This window comes from Onychostoma macrolepis, chromosome 06, assembly GCF_012432095.1.
Source record: "Onychostoma macrolepis isolate SWU-2019 chromosome 06, ASM1243209v1, whole genome shotgun sequence".
NCBI lineage: Eukaryota > Metazoa > Chordata > Actinopteri > Cypriniformes > Cyprinidae > Onychostoma > Onychostoma macrolepis.
This window is the reverse complement of record NC_081160.1, coordinates 25,937,301-25,953,823: the sequence shown is the minus strand read 5'-3', so window position 1 is coordinate 25,953,823 and position 16,523 is coordinate 25,937,301. Positions and strand designations below refer to the sequence as shown.

At 35.3% G+C, this 16,523-nt stretch overlaps 1 protein-coding gene across 5 annotated transcripts in view; it reads left to right on the top strand.

Annotated features, from left to right (window-relative positions):
• The window catches only part of cntn3b (contactin 3b), a 65,025-nt gene that overhangs the window by 27,981 nt on the left and 20,521 nt on the right, over nucleotides 1-16,523 (top strand). For 4 of the 5 annotated variants that reach the window (XM_058779964.1, XM_058779966.1, XM_058779963.1 and 1 more), the window contains 8 exons: nucleotides 1,251-1,454; nucleotides 3,180-3,282; nucleotides 5,094-5,278; nucleotides 7,814-7,950; nucleotides 10,094-10,223; nucleotides 10,718-10,868; nucleotides 10,952-11,079; nucleotides 14,090-14,268. In XM_058779964.1, the coding sequence (XP_058635947.1) occupies nucleotides 1,251-1,454; nucleotides 3,180-3,282; nucleotides 5,094-5,278; nucleotides 7,814-7,950; nucleotides 10,094-10,223; nucleotides 10,718-10,868; nucleotides 10,952-11,079; nucleotides 14,090-14,268 (1,217 nt within the window). Of the gene's footprint in view, nucleotides 1-1,250; nucleotides 1,455-3,179; nucleotides 3,283-5,093; nucleotides 5,279-7,813; nucleotides 7,951-10,093; nucleotides 10,224-10,717; nucleotides 10,869-10,951; nucleotides 11,080-14,089; nucleotides 14,269-16,523 lie in introns of those variants that run through there. The other variant, XM_058779967.1, reaches the window with a different exon arrangement.

Here is a 16,523-nt window from a genome sequence, read left to right as displayed (position 1 = left end):
ATCACATCTATTCCTCTCACAAATCAATTGTTTTGCCTCGAGAGACTTGGAATATATATATTATTTTTTTTAAATAATTATGACAGTAGTTGTATCTGCCTGTTATATCTTGTGTTTTATTGACAAATGGTAGGTTTAGGGGCAGGGGTTGGGTTACGTGCTCATAAATGTGTAAATAGTGTAAAATAAATAAAACTGTTGTGACAAACCCCAACATATATGCAATAATGGCAATATTATTGCCCAATATATAATTTAATCATGACGATAAACCTTTTACGTCGGCATATTGATGCTAAGGGTTTCTTATTTAAAGCAACGGAGGACCCTGCACGTCGAAAAAATACGCTAAAGAGGTACCCTGTGCGTCAAAAAGTGACGCCAAAGGGTCCTGACCGAACGTCAATATGTGACGAGTTGGGAGTGAGACCGTGTTGCATGTGAAGTATCCCATGATTGCCCTATTTTTCTCAGTGGAGACCTCTAACATCAGACACCCTCATAAAGATCCTCCATTGTATTTCTGAACAGCATGTTTGTTTGTGTTTTCAGTAACCATCGCAATTTCTCTCTTCGATTCCTCTACGTTCAGCGCATTTGACAAAAGATATCGCTTCTTATTCAGCTAACAGAGCTCTGATGCAGGGATTCCCGGGCCAACCTGATCATAAAGAATTGCTTTCAACTTCACGACAAAAAGCCTGCCAGCGTGTTTCCCCGTCTTAGGATGGGTGGGGCAGTCTCGGGGGACACTTTTTGAGTGGCAGCCATCCTGTACACCTTTCCAACAGTTGCATCATGTGCACGAGCCTCTCTTTCCCGTTCCCTTCCCCCTCTCAGTCTTCTGTAGATGACACGCTAATGCACTGTGGCAGGGCCTTCGGTCTTCTTTGGTTCAACCCTTTCCAGTAAGAGCCAGCCATGCATGAATGACGCCAACAGAGAAGCCTCCGTCCCCAGCCACGGTGAAGCCGGACAGGGCATGTGTCATAAGAGTGCCAGTGAGGCGCTTTAATCTAGTTTGTTTCGCTCCCTTTCCTGCCGCCTCACAAAGGAAGAGTCGCTCTGTTTACTGAGCCTTACCTGCCCTAAGGAGGTCAGCCCGAGGCAAAGCGAGTGGTGTAATGCAGACGCTTTGTACACGCTTTTGAGCCGAGATTATAGTTTACCGAACAAAGTGACTCAACACCTTTCTGAAAGTATAAATGTCTGTGTCAGGATCTAACACTCTGTTTCTGACATCTTTCTAGAGCTCACATTCACCTGGGTCTTCAATGAATACCCTCACTTTGTCCAGCAAGACAGCCGGCGTTTTGTATCCCAAGAGACGGGGAATCTCTACATAGCTAAAGTGGAACCGTCTGATGTTGGGAATTACACCTGTGTGGTTAATAACACTATTACCAAGGAGAGGGTGTTCAGTTCGCCAACACCTTTAGTTCTGAGAAATGACGGTAAGAGGGGTGTCAGTCAAATACCGCACCGTTTAACACAATATAGGAGTATACACTGTAAAAATGATGGTAAAAGACCGCAAAAGATTCTAAGCTAAAAACCTGTTCATTTGCTAACAGTGAGTTCCCTCAAAGGGATAGTTTACCCAAAAATACTAATCCTCAGACCATCCAAGATATAGGTGACCTTTTAACTGATTATTTTTAGCTGAAATCGTGGTCCTTGGTGATTCGTAAAAGTCAGCGGCAGCACGTTTTTGAGAAGTCATGAAAAAAGTCCTGTCAAGGAACACAAAATGAACACCTGTGGCTTATGACGATATATTGAGAGCTTATGACGTGAAAAGATCGGTCTGTGCAAGAAACTGACAGCAAATCATTTTTGGTTGAATTATCCCTTTAAGGCCATTAACACCAAGAATGATAACTATAATGATGAAGATATTGTTTTAAAAATCATTTTAAATTTAAAAGAATAGTTCACACCACAACTATAAAGATAATGGCACAGAGAACAATATCATTGGAATCACTTTGAATGATGAATGATAAAAATATTGACATCCAATCAGAATCCATCCTGCTTGAAAGAGCTTGAGAATTTAAAGTAGCAGATGTCATAGCTGCAGCTTATGCTTATAATAAACAGAATGTTGTGGACACTAATATAGTTATCGTTATAGGCCTAGTTATCTTTATAGCTGTCGTTTCTGATGTGAACAGGCCTCTAGATGAAAAACTGTAATAGATGTAATGGGACATTTCATGTAATTTTTCAGTAAAATACTGTTACATTTACATTTTTTGGAAGTGAAAAAGAACAAGGCATCTTATAGTTCACAGTGAAAATGGAAATTGACATCCTTAGCATGATTAAAATAATTGTTCCTCCTTAGGTTTTTTTTTTTTTTTTTTTCTCTCTCTTATCAAATACGTACATTAGGTTTTTTTTTTTGTTACGTCTTATGTTAAAAAAAGTTGCATTATTTTGGTGTCATGTTTGTTACCATGATGATGTTTTGTGTTCTTTCTACATATTAGTACTCATCAAAGGTACTCATCATAAACTTTAATTATGTGGTTTTATATTTACCACCTGTGTTTTAAGGTGGTTGTCAGTACATTATAAAGGTAAAAAAAAAAAAAATGTTTTAATATTTAGCATTGTATTTAAAATCTTTTGAGTTAATGAAATATACATTTTTATCTGTAAATTTAAGTTCAGTCTCTAAAATATAAAACGCTGGCACCCTATTTTTTTTTACAGTAAATTTCTGGCAACTATAGCTGTCTGATTTGTTTGTTTGTTTTACTACCATAGATTTCACAGATTTTTTAACAGTATATCTCACTTGGGTCGAAGAAGCTTGTGACATTTTTAGGGAGATGTTCATTCGTAAATGTCAGAGATGTATTTATGCCACTGTCTTGAAAGCTAAACTGCCTCTTTTAAGAACACTAACCTGCACCCTTGACAATGCCTCAAAGGAGGCCACATTTCCATTTGAGATGGATCCTGTTTTTATTATGTGTGTTCCATAAATCTTTAATAACATGTCTCTGTATTTTTGGCACAATCTTCTCAGCTTCCCTGCTCATTGACAGGTCTTTGTGTTTTGCCATTTGTTGTTGTTTTGCTTGTATTCTGGAGTACAAAGCTTGTATATCATAAATCATGAATGACAGTGCCGTATGCATCTGTGCTGTATTGTCTGCCCATGGCAGGAGCGATGGGAGAGTACGAGCCCAAAATAGAGCTTCATTTCCCCGACACCATTCCAGCTGCTAAAGGATCCACGCTGAAGCTAGAATGCTTTGCCTTGGGAAAGTAAGTCCAACATGCATGCACCTGCGTCTGTCTGCGTTCTACCGCCGCAAACTGTTGCCTGAGTTCACACCCTTGCTTAGCGATATTTATTTTTATCCCGCGTTATAAAATACACCGAATTTGTGATCAGCACTTCAGGTTCATTCTTAATACGATTTGCAATCTGTCACAGAAGCTTTTTACAGAGAGCTTTTCACCATAATGGCCCGCTTTGCAGAGAGCAATGACCTGCAAGATTTACTCCTTAAATAGTGTGGAAATAGAGCTGCAAGCTTCTTTTCAAACGAAGAGCAGAAGGGTTGTCGTTTAAAGATGGGGGTAATGCAGGTTTTCAAAAAGCGGGAGATGATAGCTTTTCACACCATACAAGGAGCGCGTCACCCTCGTGAATCAGATCCATTCACACTCAGATTTTCTTAATAGGGTACAGCTTTGAAGAAATGAGGGGGAAATGGATTTTCTTTCCAAACATTATGGAATTTCACTTCCTCACTTTACTTCCAAAGTTGCTGTAGCTGGTAGAGCATGATGCTAGCAATGCCAGGATGGTGTGTCATGGATTTGTGTCCTAGGAAATGCATGAACAGATCAAAATGCAAAAAGTTAAATGCATGGATAAAAGCATCTACTATAAAAGTCTGGGGTCAGTAAGATTGTTTAATGTTTAAGTCTCTTATGTTCACCTAAGTTGCATTTATTTGATCAAAAATACAATAAAAACTGTAAAACTGTGAAACATTATTACAGTTTAAAATAATTGCTTGCTATTTTAGCATATTTTACATTTTTGTGATGGCGAAGCTGAATTTTCAGCAGCCATTACTCCAGTCTTCTGTGTCACATGATCCTTCAGAAAACATTCTAATATGCTGATTTGGTGCTAAAGTATCATTTCTTATTATATTCAGTGTTGACAGTTTTTTTCTGGATTTTTTAGGAATGATAAGTTGACATTGCTACATAAATTCTGACACTTTTGATTAATTTAATGCATCCTTGCTGAATAAAAGTATTAATTTCTAAATAAATAAATAATAAAATTATTTTTATTTTTAATAAAAAAATAAAACTGTACTGACCCTAAAATTATATACTGGTAATTATTATTATTATTATTATTATTATTAATATGCATAGCTTGAATGCGATATATGTCACTTTAGATAAAAGCAACTGCCAAACTGATTTCCTCTTATCAAACATTACATTAAACCATAATTTTGACCTCAAATGAAACTTTGTGAATGAAAAAAGTTGTAGCTGTTAGAATATGGTACTAGCCATGCCAAGGTTATGAATTTGTTTTCAAGGGAATGCATGCATGATTAATAAAATACTTTGAATTCTTTGAATAAAAGTGTCTGCCAATGGATAAATATAAATACAACATCTGCACTTAATAATAAAAAGCATAACTTGGATGCAGTGTATGCCACTTTGTATAAAAGCTTCTGCCAAACTGATTCCCTCTCACCGAACATTATGTTGAACCATAATTCTGGAGTTAACCTTATAATTCCACAGATGGAATTCTGGGAATGAGAAAAAGTTCCTGTAGCTGGTAGGATATTGTGGCAGCATCACCAAGGCCATGAATTTGGTTCTAAGGAATGCATGAATGATTAAATACCTTGAATGCTTTGAATAAAAGTGCCAAATGCACAAAATGTAAAAGCAAGACCTACACATAATAATACAATGTATAGCTTGAATGCAATGTATGTTGTTTTTGATAAAATCAATACCAAGGTAATGATTTGATTCCCAGGGAATAAACATGTTCTAATGGTGGCTTTGTTCCGGATTCACAGTCCAGTTCCCAAGATCAGCTGGAGAAGAACCAGTGACGTTTCGTTCCCAAACAAAGTCAAACTGAAAAATTCTAACGCCATTCTGGAGATTCCGAGTTTTCAACAAGAGGACACAGGGACATATGAGTGCATAGCGGAAAACAGTCGCGGAAAGAATGCTGCGAGGGGTCGTGTGTCTTTCCATGGTGAGTTGTTCTTGTTCACTCATGATTTCTATTTTTTTAATTAATTTTTATTTTATTTTAACTGTCTCCTTTTACCATTTATCACAAACAACCTTGTCAATATATAATTTTCCTTCAATTTGTTGTTATACATATGTGTGCATTTCTTCTACCTCTGGAATTTGTTCTTTGATTTGCTGACAACTCATAAAGCTTTACAGTAATTTGAAAAAACATGACTGTTGCCATATGGCATTTCTGCACTGCATTGAAACTGCACTAATAAATCAGTAGATAGTGGCATTGGTTATGTTACTGCAGTTATTTATTCATTTGGAGGTGTTTTATAGAATGCGAATTGCATTTATGCAAAAGAACATTATATGATTTGTGTTTTGTCTGTAGAGAAAAATGAAAACAGGATAAGTGATTATAGTTTATTTTAGATGAGATTGCAGCAGATCCAACTGTATAAATATCAGTTTATTAAGACAATGAATTTAATAAGTATTAGATTGCAATTGAAATTTAAAAAAAATATATATACATTTTTATTATTTACAACTTTATTTTATTAGATTGTAAGTTTAATATGATACTATAGGTGCTTGTAAAGTTCTAAACTACCTTGAGTGGCATAATTATGACACTTTTCCACTGTCATTATGCCACGTAAAACCGCACTCGACCTCGCTATGCCATTTGTGTCATAACTCACAGTGAGAACATGTCACAACCAGGGTCTCATTTGACTTGTGTCCTTGAGAGACATGACATTTCATGATGCACGTGATTGTGACCTTCTGCAATGAGCACCTCATTGTAGAAGGTCACAGTGGCATTCCATAAAAAGTCAAGCTTAATTTGAAATGTATGGCATTGTTGTATTAATAATTTTATACCCTTTGTACCCTATAATAAAATCTAACACGCACTTGGCAGTCTTTTTGGGCTTTCTGTATTTGCACTGACTGCCTAAATGCAATTTGTGCGTCTGTATTCTGTGAAACTGTAATACAATTCAGTAGGATAAATGAAAAAGCGAGTTTGCCTTGCCAAAGTAGATTTTCTGTTCCACTATTTGACTTCCTGCAAAAAACAAGCAGTTTAAAAAGCACTGGATTGGTGTCAGTCTTAAAGGATTCGTGGGTCTTATCCTGGGCCTTTTAAATTAACATTTGTGGGGAGAAATGCAATCATATGAATTTGTTAATTGAACTCAAGGCTCTGTACGTGGCAGTGGAGTGTTTGCCAGCCGAAAGGATAATAAAGCTTCCAGAAGGAGGTCAAAGGATTTGTAGCATGGAATGGAGCATGTGCCCATAGTGTGATAGAATTGACATATTCACTGAGCGTCTCACTTCAGTAGTTAGATTCATATTCACATGGCTCTTGTGAAATGGGTCGTCTATTGTTTGTTTTTATAGGAACGTCAAGCATGCTCTCAGTATTATACAGACTAGCGAGTGGGTGTATGGCAAGCCATTCAGAGCTGGTGAAGCAGCTTATGTGATTCTAATATTGCAGCCTTTTCTGATAATGATAATTAATAATCAGAATTGGAAAGGGGTTCAGGGGTCACACTGTGTGATTTGAGCAATTTGAGTGTATGTGGGTTAGGATTTGCAACAAAAGTATGTCATCAAGTAAATTTGAAGGAATAGTTAATATATATAACAGTGTGTGACACACACTGTTCATATATACTTTGTATATACTGTTATTTAATCTATGCCTCAGAGTTGTTGTTTTTTTCTTTTCTTTTATATGTACAGTATATAAATTATATGCATACTTTTTAAAAATTGGGGTTGGGTTCAATCAGTGTTTTTTAAAGAAAATAATACTTTTATTTATAAGGTTTTATTAAATTGTTTAAAATGGGGAAAGATATTTAAAAAAAAAACTTTAAAAATAATTATTTCAGATAAATGCTGTTCTTTTGAACTTTCATTCATCAAAAAATATTAAGCAGCATAACTGTTGAAACACACTGATGATAATAACAAGAAGGAATGATACTTTAGCACCAAATCCGCATTTTAGAATGATTTCTAAAGGATCATGTGACATTAAAGACTGGAGTAATGGCTGCTCAGCTTTGCCATTACAGAAATAAATCATTTTAAATTATAATCAAATAGAACACAGTTATTTTAAATTGTAATAATATTTTGCAATATTGCTGTTTTTATTGTATTTTTCTTCACATAATAAAGAGACTTCTTTCACAACGGTAGGCTATATTTAGTTTTTTTACTTTTACTGTAAAAAGAGCAACCAGGAAGAGCCTAGCATCTCAGTTATTTTTACACAGACGAAAGTCATATGGGTTTGAAATTACCCTTAGGGTGAGAAAACGATGACAAATTTTTCATTATTGGGTGAACTTTTACTTTAATTGTTTCTGTCATCAAGGCCTTTGAATTTATCAGCCTTGGGTAATATGGCTGGTCTTAATTTGCAAGTAACATTTAATTTATGTGTGTTCTTGTATCTGTCCATCATCGATCCTTCATTCATTTTTTGATTTATTAATATCCTCTCTTTCCATAGCCACACCTCATTGGCTGCAGACGATGACGGACACATCATTGTCCATTGAGGAGAATCTGTTTTGGGAGTGCAAAGCAAATGGGAAACCAAAACCCTCATACAGCTGGCTGAAGAATGGAGAATCTCTTATGTCAGAGGTACTTTGCGGCTTCTGAAAGGCCCCTAATGAGACTGAAAGCTTTATCTCCACTTACTTTAGTTCAAGGTCAATGCAAACATAAATTCTCATTGCTGACATAAAAGCGAAGCAAAAAAGAAGCCAACAGCTGTTTAAGTAGGAGAGACTCCCATCAACAAACATCAGCAGTTATAAGGCAGAAAGACTCCATTAGATGTGACCTGCATTCAAGCCGAGAGTGACCTGTACCTCCTCCCCACCCCTCCATCACACATCACGTCAATCTCTCCTTGTGACTCTTTGTGCTGAGTTCAGCCCTTAAGAACAGCCGATAGGCTTAAATGTCTGCTATTCCATTAGCAGGACCATCAGCTCAACACCTCCCTACCTGTCTCACATACTTTTCCGACTGGGCGCCCATGCCAAATGAATTGGCCATTAGTATTTCACTGCTATGTTCAACATTTCTTTTCTGTTCATTGGAGCAGAGGGTCAGCATTTTTCTTTATTCTCTTTTATAACCTCCTCCACCCTCTCTTAACCCGTCCTTAGATATTCAACTCTACATACTTTCAGTGTTAGAGTGCAGCTGTGTTGTAAAAAAAGCCATATCATTCATGGTGGAGTGCACAATATATTGGCTATCAGCCAATACTGGAGTTTTTTTATTGGTTGATATTGGTTATACATTGGCTGATATAGGATTTTTCTTGCTCGGTTTATTTATTTATTTAGTTTTTACATTTTGATTACTTTTGACGTTATCTTCCGCTCACTTTAAAACACAATTTAATAACTCTGTTAGATGTATTTGTTAAAAAATCTTAAAATAGAAATTTTCATATGGTACATTATAAAGATGTAATGGCTAAATTCACGTGTAGCTTTTAAATGATTGATTTTAGCTTTAAATGTTTTATTTTTAATTTATTTACACAAAATAGTTCAGAATTAAATTTTTCCTGGCAGATGATAAAATGGGCCAAAGAAATCCCATAGTCTTACATTGAAGCAGTTATTTATTTTAGTATCAATGAAATACTATTAAAGTTTTTATTGATGAATAGATTTTTATTTTATTTTATTTTTGTTAAAGTTTTAGTAATTTTGTTCTGTGTTTTGTCTAATTTAAAAAAAAAAAAATTGTTATTTTTTTATGCATTTTATTTTTAGTTACAGACATTGTAGTACATCAGCTTAAATGAAAATAAAACAGATTTATTTGGCAATTAGCGAAAATTAAATAAAATGAAGCCCTTTTCGGACGGGACTATTTTTCTAAACTACATTTGAGTTTCGATTCTTATTGATTTTCATGTACCAATTTGGATTCGGATCTGGGCGTTGCAGAGATTACGTGCCGTGTATGCGTGCATTACGTATCATTCGGATTGATTACTATTAGTATAACCACAGTTTTACAACGAATACCATGGTTAAGCTATGGGTAGTATAGCAAAACCATGGTTAATTTGTGGCTACATTAGTTTAACTTTTTTTATTATTATTATTATTTGTAGTAAAACCATGTTTAATTTTTGTAAAGATACATATGTAATTAAAACATTATGTAATTGAGTGCAATTACAAACATATCAAAAATGCACGCATTAGTTAGAGCATCTATGGTAGTTCACGTTGGCCGAAACACACAAAGAAACGCGTTGTATAAAAAATATTGTCGCAATCACAGACATCCGCATTCAGACGGGATTTGATTTCTCAGAGGATCACTGAGTTTGCCAAAAAAACAGTAAGTAATTTGCTCCTGAATTATTACAGATGTGTGAGAAAAACACAGAGGTGGCAGATTCGGACGGGATTAAAATTGCAAATTATGTCTGTGAAACACAAATTTCTCTAACGACCCCCTGGAAAACTAGTACCATCCGAATAGGGCTTAAGTTTAATTTTTTATAATTAAAAAAAATAAAAAATGTTATTAACATTTATTTTATTTCAAGTATCCATCTTTTTTATAGTTTTAGTTTTAGTTAATTGAATGAAGGATCCAATCCATATCTAGCAACCAGAATATCATAGAAACTTGGTGCTTGGCTCTTTTGACTTGGACCAGTAAGCAACCATGTAATCAAGCAGCCCAGCAATGCCCTAGCAACCGCATAGCAACCATTTTACCTTGTTTGTTTTTATGTCTACAGGGCCGAGTGCAAATAGAGAACGGCGCTCTCTCCATCTCCTCGCTAAACCTCTCAGATGGCGGGATGTATCAGTGTGTGGCAGAGAACAAGCACGGCATCATTTATTCCAGCGCCGAACTGATGGTGCTTGGTACGACCTCTGTGTTTTCACTGCCTGCTTTCCATCCTTCATTTGAATGCTAAAACTTTATTGTGCAGTCACAGCCCAGGCTCAAATTACAAGGCAGCACTGAAAACATCCATCTGATTGAGTGCTCCATTGTTACATTCATATTTCCCAAGTATTGATTGTGAAATTATGTCTGTGCATACTGAAATTCATTCATTTTAATCATGACACATTGGTCAGTATTGTGCGCACGAGGCCAGTTTCAAATAAATGGCGTCTATTGAAGACACGGCACAGAGCGGCACAGTAAAATGTAAGTTTTAGTTTAAGACAAATGGCCTGGAAGAAGCCAGTGGAAGTGGACAGCTCTATTTGTTAAGTCCTTTAGACTTTTCTAAAAGGCTTTCTTCCTTTTTTTTTGCCAGAGGCTGTTTGAACGTCAATTGCTGTTCATCACAGATTCCATTGAGGCTTTAAGTGTGAGTCTGAGGACCAAATCTCTCTGTCTCCTACAGCCTCTGCTCCCAGCTTCTCCCAGAATCCTCTGAGCCGAGTGCTTAAGGCTCGCTCGAGTAGTGACGTTAGCCTAGATTGCAGGCCACATGCTTCGCCCAGAGCCATTAGCCTGTGGAAAAGAGGGACTGAGATACTGCAAAGAAGCGAAAGGTATTTAGCTTCGGAGTTTATATTTTATCACACTGAAGCCATGTGAGTCTTTGCGATGCTAATAAATTATCCATCACCTTTAGGATTTCTCTCTTCCCAAATGGGACTCTTAAGATTGCCAACGTAACTAAGCGAGATGGAGGTACTTACACATGCATCGCTAAAAATCAGTTTGGCACAGCTAGCACAACAGGAAGGCTGATAATCACAGGTAAGTCACTGTGTTTTTCAGATCAACGTTAGTGGTTTAGAGCATATTGAGGTTCGAATTTGGCTTGCAACATTTTTTTTCAGATCTGGTTTCTCCACTCTTTCTCTCACCCCATTATTTACAGCCCCTTTCTTTTCTCTATTACTATCAGAAATAGCAAAAAGCCAGACAAAAGACGCATTTTTTATTATCCAAACAAAGACATAATGAAATTTCTTTGTTGTAAAAAAATAAAAAGCTGATTCATCTCTCTCGAAATAGTCTTGGATTCTTTTGATAATCGTTTAGCTTTAGGACCTAAAGTAGTTTTGGATGAATAACAGCGTTTTTTTTTTTTTCTGTGCAGACAATACATAGTCCAGTCCACTCTTATTGTTGACTCAGATACTGTATTCTTGATGGTTTAACTATGATTAGCTTTGAATGAAATGCCACATCTGGCACATATCATGATGCATTGCTTCAGCTGTTTCAAGAAATGTATTAGCCAACTGACAACTCCATTCTTCTAAGTTTCTGTTGTCACTGCTGTCAGCCTTTCAAGTCAAAAAATCACAAAGCGTAAGATTTGTTTTATATAATCAAGCGCACTGAGAACTCCTACACAATAGCGCTACACTATTTCAAGACAAATGGCTTTTGTTATCAAGTCTCTATGTCTAAAAGTTTTAAGACATCTTTTCAAATTCCTATTTAAGGAATAGTTCATCCAAAAATGTTAATTCTGTCATCTTTTACTCATCCTCAAGTCGTTCCAAACTCATATATGATTTATTTATTTTTTTTCTTCTGTGGAACACAAAATAAGAAAATATGAAGAACATACTGTACATTATTTTTAATGCTATTAGAGTAAATGCTGACTGGAGCTTTAAAGCTTCAGAAAAGGACACAAAACAACCACATTTAAGTAGTCCATATGAATCATGCTGTATTTTAAGTCTGTATGTCTTTGCTCACTATCAGTCACTACCAGTCAATTGGAATTGGGCATTAAAGTTGAACTTGAGAAGTCATTCCAATTTGTGAATGAATTATTCGGTTTGTGAACCACACAAACTGATTTATTGATAAAAAAAAAAAAAATTGCATCCATTCACAGATCAAACATAGATACTTCAATGAATTGTTCTTGTAGATTTCAGTTACAGAAATTGAATAATCAAAATAACACTGCATTTTGTTGTTTTACATACAGTACATGCCCGGTCCATAAAGCAATTCTTATTGTCGAGCCCTGATAATGCTTTTGTGGCTATTTCTTGTTAATTGTTATTGCATGAAAAAAAATTCTCATTTTGTGACTTAAGGAGGAAAGTCATACGGATTTGGAACAACATGGAATTGAGTAAATAACATAATTTCCTTTTTTGGGTGAATTGTCACTTTAAGAGAGCCTTCTGTGTTGTGGAAGGTATAACATTCTCTTCTCTAGTGTTCTGCGTAGTTCATGTGCCCTCTTGCTTCAGTCTTCCACACCCTCCAGTCCATGTTTCACTAATTACTCACTGTTAAGGTCATCCGTAATTGCTGTAGCCATTATCCGTGTGGATTGTTATCTCCTCATTAAGCTATAGGATGAATGTTATTCCTCACTTTTATTCTTCATTATATAGGTTATGGGTTTAATCAGCAGTATTTTCATGGTAAATCAGAAGAAACTCATTAGCTTTATACCATTGAGGCCTCTGCGTGAGCCCATACGTCTTTTATAGGGTTTCTCTTTCTTTTCCTTCCATGTATTTTCCTCTCATTATGTTTTTGTCATGCACCAGCAGTTGACCCCCTTAATGTAATTTAATTAAAATGACCTTTCCCTCACAAAGTGTCTTCAGTCAACTGTATTCTGCTCACAGAAGACATGCTGCCAATTCATTTGGCTCTTATTAAAATCCACTTTATGTTCTTCTCAAATTAATAGCCCCCATATGGAAAGTATAGTACTGTAAGTATAATACCTAGAAATTAAGATTATTTATTACAGCAATAAACCACAGTAGAATGCGGTAAAATCGCTAACCCACAGCCTGCTGCTCATTAGGACAACAGTAATGTAAGTAACATATTGTTACAATTATTTTAGAATATTTAGAATTTTTTCATTTCTGAAAAACATTGGTGCCAGCATTTTAACATTTCTAAATCAATTTATTAAGAATTTTTCAGTTTTATTTTTTTCTGTAAATGAAAATTTTCAAGCTGGATTTTCTGTTTTTTTGTTTGTTTGTTTTTGTTGGGGTTTTTTTAGTGCAAAATAAAGGTTTTTATTTACATAACACGTGTGCATACTGTGTATATTTATTATGTATATATAAATACACACATGCATGTATATATTTTGAAAATATTTACATGTATTTACATGCATAAGTGTATATTTGTATAAATTATATTATTTATAGATATATTTAATATATAAACATAACATTTTTCTTAAATATATACATGCATGTGTGTGTGTGTGCATTTATATATACATAATAAATATACACAGTACACACACAAATATTATGTAAACAAACTTTTATTTTGAATGCAATTAATCGCGATTAATAGTTTGACAGCACTACAATTTTAGATTTATGGTTTTCCCTCTCAGTTTCTTGATAATTTTTTAAAATTTATTTTTGAGTTATTTTTAACAGTTCAAATGTGGCTCATCCTTGTATTATAAATAGATTTTTTTAGTTTATTATTTGTGTAGAATCTTGGGCTAAAAGGGTGGCTTTTAATTATTTTGAACTATAGTTTATTGATAAATTTCATTATTTTGTCTTAATTCTTGTTATATGTACTATATATATTATAAAGCAGAATAATTATGAAGCCATGTGTCGGGATCATGCCGATGATGCTTTAAAATGCTTCCTCCGGTGGCAGCTCACTAGATTTAAAAAAAAAAAAAAAAAAAGATTGTCTTGTTATTTGCCTGGCTACAGAAATGGTTCTCTCGCCTCAGTTTGTCTCCCAGAGCTAAACTGACAGACTATGTTGACACTGTAACTAACAGAGCCCACGAGGATCAGCCAGGGCCCCAGCAGCAGCACAGAGATCACGGTGGGTGAGAGCATCGTGCTGCCCTGCCAGGTGACTGCCGATCCAGCCTTGGACGTGGCCTTCTCCTGGGCCTTCAACGGTCAGCCCATTGATTTCCATCAGGACGCCAACCACTTCGAGCGAGTGGGAGGGGTGAGTATTGTGGTTTTAGGGCTGTATTTCAACCTCAGCACCCTCATCCCACACCACCAACTCCAAGCATGAAAAATTTATAGGGAACATATCTCGGAAAACAGGATTTTCCTTGCTGTTTTGAAAAAAGGGTTTGATGTACTGTGTGGACATAATCTAACCTTCACAAATCATTTATGAAGACTGCAAAAACGTGTGCAGTCTGTTTAATTATAAAGGTCTGAAATGAATGACTAAATTACAATAAGAAATGTTACAATTGTTTTTCATAATAAATAAATAAATGCTCCAGAAATGTAGTCATTTTATATGGTCATTTTAATACATTACAAGAAATATGGCATGAGAATTCTGTACAATAAAATGCAGGTTGTAATATTTTGGACAAATTCAAAGATAAGTTAGAGCATTTATTTTATCTGAGTAGGAGTTTCAGATGAATTAGTTTTAGTTATTTGTGCTCATCATTTGAATCGAACAAAAGAACCCAGCATGTAAAAAATGCCATCTTATTGAACAGATCTCAAACACAAGCACTTGAAGTACTGTAACTGGGTTTTAATCTAATCATTGTGCTGGACAGGAACAAGCCATTGGGACTTTGAATATTCTCTCTCAAAAAGACTTGCCTGCCATTATGTCTGCATTTTGAAATTGGATTCTTGGGATAAATTTTGCCATCTTGTTCTGGGTCATTCCATCATTGACCTACATTGAATGTGAATCATTCAACATGTATACCAAACAGCTGCTCTCTACAGAGTGAACCAGGGAAACAGGCCAGATCAATTAAGAGTCTTGTTCCCATTTTACCCTTCCAGTTTCACAGGACATTTTACATCTCAGGGGAGACAATTCCTTATTGCCACAGGACTCCAATGAATTGAAATGTTGCCTTGAGAAACGCTTTGTGTTGCGTCGCATTCCATTTAGCTGTTTTGGTTTAGATTTTCCTTTGGTTGGCTTGGGGTTTGAGCAGAATAATAAACAGCATTTGATAATTTTCTTTCGAGGATTTGAAACCTGAGCACAGGCTAAGGTTCTTTCTGAAAATCACAGGACCAGATGGTTCATTTGCTGCAGGGCAGTTCATAACTTCTTGAATTTAATTCAGCAGAAAATGTTATTTAAATTATATTATACTATATATTTAGCTTCTCTAATTTATTTAAACAAAATATATTATAACACTAGTATAAAAATAAAAACATAAATATTAATATTATTTATTAATAATTCACCGCTTTGTCCCATTTTCATGATCTTGATTCAGGCCCCTCAAACCCACAGCCAAGCCTTGCCTTTTATTGTCATGTGGCAGTGGCTACGTTAAGTTGATACATGGGGCTTCTCTCAAGGGCAATTACAAATGACATTGACATATGCAGATGTGGGTTAATATGAGATATGGTTTTCAGGGATTCACACTTCCTCTGCACCCAAAGATTATGCCTTCCTTCTCAACAGCCTCTGATGGGTGCATTACCATAATTAAACATCATCCGCTCTGCAGTCCTCTCATCCAATCCTGAAATTTTAGAATCTATCCATTGAATGGGCTCTCTTTTTGATATTGATTGAGTTTAAGGCATTTTTTCATAGGAATTGAACTTGATGGAGAGGAAACCACAGTCAAACATAAGTGCTGGTCATTTTTTATGAGAGCTTATAGTGCATCAGATGCTTACATGTTCTATTACAGTAGAGTAGTGCTCTGTGGTTTGGGGCTTGTAGACCACTAGAGACTTCAATGCAATATACAGGATTCAGCTTGTATGAACTTCTGGATAAAAAGTCAGGGAGAAACTGGGAGATAAATTGTGTCAGCAAACCTACTTTAATTTAATTTAATTTAATTATTATTTTTATTTGTATTTTTTTATTAATCCTTAATTAATAGGAAAAGTAGTATAAATAAATGCTGTATTTTATTATTTATAATTATTTAATTTTAGAATGTGATCAGATAAAATGAGACAGTCAATGTCAATTAATCAGAACCACAGAACAAGTGTTTTCTGTTTAAGTAAATGTAATTTGCTTCTTTCACACATTGTGCTGTGTTATACTTAGCAGTGTCTTCGTTTAAAATATAAAAAGATCATGTTTTTGAAATCTGTACTAGATATGCAGATTCGTTATGATTTTAATTTGCTGTATGCTTATCTGGAACAATATTAACTCTCACTCTGCATGTGTTTTGCTCATTTACCTGGTCCTGGTTTATGTAATTGTGAAATAATTAGTATGGTCTT